This window comes from Haematobia irritans, chromosome 3, assembly GCF_050003625.1.
Source record: "Haematobia irritans isolate KBUSLIRL chromosome 3, ASM5000362v1, whole genome shotgun sequence".
Classification (NCBI taxonomy): domain Eukaryota; kingdom Metazoa; phylum Arthropoda; class Insecta; order Diptera; family Muscidae; genus Haematobia; species Haematobia irritans.
Window position 1 is genome coordinate 183799607 of NC_134399.1, and position 6859 is coordinate 183806465.

A 6859-nucleotide genomic window follows, 5' to 3' on the forward strand; every position below is an offset into this window, starting at 1 on the left:
GTTAGGCATTGTTGTTAACGGCCATATACTAGCACAATGTACAAAATTTCAACTGACTGCGATGAAATTTGTTCCTCCAAGAGGCTCCAAAACCAAATCTCGGGATCGGGGCTATATATAATTATGGACTGATATGAACCAATTCCTGCATGGTTGTTGGATACCATATACTAACATCACGTACCAAATTTCAACCGAATCGGATTAATTTTGCTATTCCAAGGGGGTCCGGAGGTCAAATCTGGGGATCGGTTTATATGGGGGCTACATATAATTATGGACCGATGTGGACCAATTTTTGCATGGTTATATATATATATATATATATATATATATATATATATATATATATATATATATATATATATATATATATATATATATATATATATATATATATATATATATATATGTGGGATCATGTTGCAAGGAAAATCCATGGGAAAACACAACACAGGTTAATTTCCATATATTAATAATAAATTCACTTCAGTTTATTAAATTATTGTTATGTGATCTTATAACTAAAAATATTTAAATACAATTAATAATTCATTGCTCTAACACTAGTGATGAGGGCAACTAATGTGCAACGACTTTAGCGCGACGACGACTCTATGGTAACTCGATAACGACTGTATTTGAACTGCCCACTACGATAATGATCAAACCCTTTTGCAACATTGTCTTTGCTCTTTGTGGTGGCAGCGCAGTAAGCAAGGGGATCTTGTGTACGGTGCTTTGCAACAACAAGTCAATACGCATTACAAAAAGAATGTAAATCAATAAGCATAACAAGAATAAAATAGAAATATGTAGCACCGTTAAACATTCTCAGGCTTAGGTATTATGACATCGGCAGAATCATTATCAATAACAGCATTAGTCTAATATATTAATACTCATCCCACATTCGGCCGTCCTGACACTGACTTCGACCCCGAAGTCGGATTCCACGGCTTCATAAACTCAGCAACTGTCGAACATTTTCTAGGACCCTCACACTCACCTATTTTCTCAACTTCATATCTGTCGTGATTAAATTTTGTTACAACTTTGTAAGGACCTAAATATTTTGCTCTTAACTTCATTCCAGTACCATATTGTGTACGCCTAATCGCAACTAAATCGCCTAATCCATATTGTTTAGCTGGTATTCTATTCTTATCGAAACTTTTCTTATTTTCCCTCTGAATTTTAGAAATATTCGCTCTCACTTCTTCGCGAAGCAGATCTCTTTCATAGTTCAGTTCTTCGATAGAGAGCTGCTCTAAAGTACTTGCCAATTGAATATTCTCTTTTGTCTTCATTTCGACTCCAGTCAATATTTTGAAGGGTGTATTATGTGTACTTCTAGACGGAGTGTTATTCAGAATTTGTTGTACACGATCAACATACCTATACCAACTGTTCGGTTTCTCGGCACACATTTTAGCTAACATGGGCACGATTACACGATTTATTCTCTCCACTTGCCCGTTACCCCTAGGTACCCCTGTGGCAATTAATAAATGTTGAATACTCTCCTCTCTACAATAATCTTCAAATTCACCTGAGGTAAACGCTGTTCCTCTATCGGTAATAAACCGATCAGGATTACCAAACACAGCTGATTGTTTCCGTAATCTGTCTACTACCTCGTGACTGGTTGTGCTTTTCGTTGGATAAAGCCAAACGAATTTAGAAAACGCATCGATTACCACCAGTATATGATTATACATCTTATTTGTATTTTCCATTGGGCCCACATGGTCCAAATGATAAGTCGCAAACGGTCGGTCTGATTTGTCTATCGGATTCAACAAACCCTCCTTCTTTCCTGACTTTGCCTCAGTTATTATGCACTCTACACAACTTTTTACAACAGTCTCCACTTTCTCGTCTAATTTTGGAATATAAAACTGTTTCTCAACCAAATCTTTTGTCTTTCTAGAAGCAAAGTGACCTTGGCGATGAGCCATCTTTATTATTTCCTCCTCCATCGATTGTGGTATTACAATTAATTCTCTTACGGGGTCTTTGCACACAATTCCATACTTGAGAAAATAGTCCTTATAACTGCCTACTTCTAATACACTACGAATAGCTTCGATCCAATCGTCAGTCATTTGTGCTTCTCTTATTCGATGCTTCAAGGGATCTTGTATCATCAAACATGACATACGACTGAGAGCGTCTACATGTCGCATTTTGGTCCCTGAGCGATGCTCTATGCCATAATCAAAGTCCTGCAAGAAAAGTGCCCATCGAGATACTCTGAGAGGAACATCAGATTTGCGCATGGTCATAGCGAACGCATTGCAATCAGTAACTATCTTGAATTTAACGCCTATGAGATAAATCCTCCACTTTTCAATGCCTCAACTATGGCTAAAACCTCTAGTTCATACGAATGGTATTTTTCTTCTGTCGGAGAAGTCTTTCTGCTCATATACTCAACTGGATGCAATTGCATATCTTCAGAATCCCTTTGCAGAAGTACCGCCCCATAACCATACATACTCGCATCTGTGTGTATTTCCGTTTCAGCATTCGGATTATACAGTCTCAACACTGATTCGCTAGTAAGAGCGTTTTTAAGTTGTTGTATCGCTAACAGCTCCTGATCACCCATCCTAAATGTCATATTCTTTCTCAGCAGATCTGACAGTGGCTTAGCTACCAAAGCGTAATCCCTAATAAAGCGTCTGAAAAATGATGTCAACCCCAAAAATCTTTGTAACGACTTAACATTTCTTGGGACAGGAAAATTTTTAATAGCTGAAACCTTTTCTTCCGTCGGGAAAATTGACGAATTCTCAATTCTGTAGCCTAAAAAATTAATACTCTTCATTAAAAATTGGCATTTGCTCCATTTAATTACAAGGCCGTTTAATGACGCTACCTTTAAAAATTTTTCCAATTTTTCCATTCCTTCTTTTTCGTCTTTTGACGGAATCACAATGTCGTCCATGTAGATAATAACAGTCCCGTCTCTGACCAGTTCATGAAAAACTGCTGAAATATACCTACAAAACACGGCAGGGGAGTTAGAAATTCCGAATGGAACGTAGCAAAACTCGTATTGACCATTCTGTGTGACAAACGCAGTATACTTTTGTGATTCCTTCTCTATTGGCACATGAAAAAATCCATTTTTCAAATCAATGGTTGTGAAAACCCTTCCCTCTTGTAAACGTTGTATGACATCGTCCAAAATTGCTATGGGAAAATTATCTCGAACAATTTTCGAATTCAGGCGACGATAGTCGCAACACAATCTTTTCGTGCCATCTTTTTTCGAAACGAGAACCACTGGAGACGAATACTCCGAAAAGCTTGGTTTTATTATACCCTCGTCCAGCCATTCACCCACTTGTCTGTCAATAAATTGCTGGTCAACGTATGACGTCCGTCTTGGTCCACACGCTACTGGTATATCGTCAGTCACAACAATCTTCATTTTAATTGGGTATGTCGACGGTTTCCTCGGTTCATAATTATTAACAAAATTTTCTATCTTGCCACGAAAATCATTACCTAAATGTGAAATATCCAAATCATCGCATGCCCTATGGTCTAGTGTCATATGTATCATGTCAGGAAATTCATTATGAAGATCAGATATTGAATTAGCGTTCAACCCTGGTTCATCATCAACTACCAAATCATTCATACCGTCTGTCAAGGATATCTCTGACTCATCTACAACCTGCTCTTGGTAAGTCTGAAAAATATTTACAGGAGCCCACTTTCTCCTAAACTTGGCCATGTTCCCATTTATCCACAATTCCATTTCAGCCAAAACATCATTACCCAAAACAGCAGAATAAAATATATCGGATTCTTTTACCACATAAAAAAGAATTTCCATATGTTCGCCATCTAATTTTGCTTTAGTTTTGAAAGAGCCCATTGCCTCAATTGTCCTACCTCCAATACCAGAAAAAATTTTGGACACTGGTTCTACCGGTATGTCACCTAATTGAAACAAAGTGTCATGACGAATAAGACTCACGTCACTACCAGTATCTACCAAAGCAGATATTTCCTTACCGAAAATCACAAAATCTTTAAAAATTCTATTTGAAGGCTGTAACCAATCATCAGTCAATGTATTTACACTTTTCCGTTCTGATTTCGTACGTTCTTCGTTGGGCCTAGTTGATTCCTTTATTTTGTTACATTCAAAAGACTTGTGACCGACACCTTCGCACTTGAAACATTTAAAATCTTTTGAACGACAATCTCTTGAAACATGCCCAATTTCACCACACTTGAAACATTTTATACCTCCCTTTATCTGTCTCGATTGACCTTCCATGAATCTAGCTTTACTTCCTTTGAAATTTGATGATTTCTCAAATGCATTGACTTTCTCATATACGTCTAATTTCTCTTTCAAATCCGAAATGTCACGAGCTTGGTATAAAATTAATTTATTCGATTTTGTATCTGGTATTCCCTCAATAAAATATTCGATAATACTTATGTCGTCTAAATTCACAGAACTGCCTATTTCCATTAAAATATACAAATATTGTCTCAATGACTCCTCCGGCTTTTTCTTGCGATTTTTCAGCATTCGATGTACTGTAATTGAAGACAATTTGGTGCCAAATTCATTTCTCAAAATTTTCTTCAATGAATTCCAATCCCTTACGCCAGCCTGACTTCTGACAAATATTTTGGCCGCACCCGCTAACAACTGTTTTGCATAAATATAAATCTGTAACTCATTCCACTTTACTACATGCGCACAATCCTCTAACTCCTGTACCCACGTCTCTATATTTGGTGTTCCCTCACCTGTAAAACGTGATAATGAGTCCTCAATATCTCTGAGTGTAAAAGTAGAACGTTCCGTCCCTACTCTTGCTATATCGGAAGCCGCATCTCCGAACTCGGAATCATCAGTGACAGCAACGGTTGCATAATGACGTATGAGCCGTTCTTGTAAATCTGTTTTGGTGCCTTCTGTCGCTAAACCTAAGTCACCCGCCTTTACCTTTAACTCATCTACTGTCAAAACTAATATTTCTTTCAACTCCATGGTCGTGCACAAAAGTTTTACACAATTCTTCACCAAATTAATAGAAAATATTATTAATTAATTTAAATATTCCAAAAATCAAATTATTTATCTTCACAAAGAAAAAATATGAAATTATCTCAAAAGCAAATTATTTCTTTTCACCAAGAAAAAATATTATTAAATTATTTCAAAACAAATTATTTCTTTTCACTAAGAAAAATTTTATGAATCGAAACAAGAAATAATAATTTTAATTTTTACTCTGGCAAAGAAATCGGTAAAAAAAATAGAAAAAATATGTGGACAATATTTCATTAGAAAATTATCTGTACTCTCTTCATAAATCTCTTTACAAAACTACTCTATTGTAAATCTCTTAAAAATCCAAAATCAAAATAAAGATAAACAAAAATATGACTTATCGTATTTATCTTGATGTTGACTCGCTGGCTCTCTCCAGTTAATTTCACCACCACTGCTGATTGCTACTCCAAATCAATCAGTCCTCTACGTTGACTGCTGCTTCACTTCTCAGCACTCAGACACTCGGTCACACATAAGCGTCCTCGGCTTGGATCGCTCTCTTAAAACACTGCACTCTTGCTCTCTCCTTTTCTTACTTGCGTCCTCGGCTTGGATCGCACTCATCAGTTTTTTCTTTCTTCCTCAAAAATCCACTCAGTCCACCAAAAATGAATGTTAATGCATATCAATTTCGTACAGACATTCGTGTTTTTGTTTTTGCCAAACTTTTTGCATACTCAAAATTCTTTTTTTTCGTTTGCAAAAATTGTATGTATGTAACACAATGTTGGGTTGGCAGTTTGTCGTCTTTTTTCTTAATTCTTTGTCGAACGCACTTTCGTTTTTTTTTCTCGCAAAACCACAACAACACTTAATAACTGTTCTTTTTATTATTGTTGTTGCACACTTTGGACATTAGAAGGGTAAAGTTTTTGCATTTAGTGATGCAACTCAAGCACCAAATTTAATGTCACTTATGTCTTTTATTTTGAAAATTCTTTTCGATCACATATTTTCACATAAGTCAATAATTCCACTGTTTGCCATGAATTTAATTTTTGCTTGATCCCGGTTGAGCCCCCATTTGTGGGATCATGTTGCAAGGAAAATCCATGGGAAAACACAACACAGGTTAATTTCCATATATTAATAATAAATTCACTTCAGTTTATTAAATTATTGTTATGTGATCTTATAACTAAAAATATTTAAATACAATTAATAATTCATTGCTCTAACACTAGTGATGAGGGCAACTAATGTGCAACGACTTTAGCGCGACGACGACTCTATGGTAACTCGATAACGACTGTATTTGAACTGCCCACTACGATAATGATCAAACCCTTTTGCAACATTGTCTTTGCTCTTTGTGGTGGCAGCGCAGTAAGCAAGGGGATCTTGTGTGCGGTGCTTTGCAACAACAAGTCAATACGCATTACAAAAAGAATGTAAATCAATAAGCATAACAAGAATAAAATAGAAATATGTAGCACCGTTAAACATTCTCAGGCTTAGGTATTATGACATCGGCAGAATCATTATCAATAACAGCATTAGTCTAATATATTAATACTCATCCCACATATATATATATATATATATATATATATATATATATATATATATATATATATATATATATATATATATATATATATATATATATATATATATATATATATATATATATATATATATATATATATATATATATATTTTTTTTTTTTTTTTATTTATTTTTTTTTTTTTTATTTATCATTTAAACATAAAACGATTGCTTAAATATATGCACTACAACTAGTCTTTAATTTCAGGTAA

At 35.1% G+C, this 6859-nt stretch overlaps 1 protein-coding gene across 1 annotated transcript; it reads right to left on the reverse strand.

Moving 5' to 3' along the window:
• Positions 1–2329: 2329 nt before the first annotated feature.
• On the reverse strand, positions 2330–5032 carry LOC142231326 (uncharacterized). Its single transcript, XM_075301938.1, has 2 exons — positions 3096–5032; positions 2330–2687 (listed from the first exon to the last, which is right to left on the reverse strand). The coding sequence occupies exons 1-2, from the start codon at positions 5030–5032 to the stop codon at positions 2330–2332; spliced, it is 2295 nt and encodes a 764-aa protein (XP_075158053.1).
• Positions 5033–6859: the final 1827 nt, after the last annotated feature.

What these genes read in the sequence shown, in the direction of transcription:
- LOC142231326 (XM_075301938.1), bottom strand. Translation starts at nt 5,032, where the DNA reads ATGGAGTTGAAAGAAATATTAGTTTTGACAGTAGATGAGTTAAAGGTA. An exon ending in ATAGAGAAGGAATCACAAAA is followed by an intron (nt 2,688 to 3,095) that starts GTATACTGCGTT and finishes ATCATTTTTCAG; the next exon opens with ACGCTTTATTAGGGATTACG.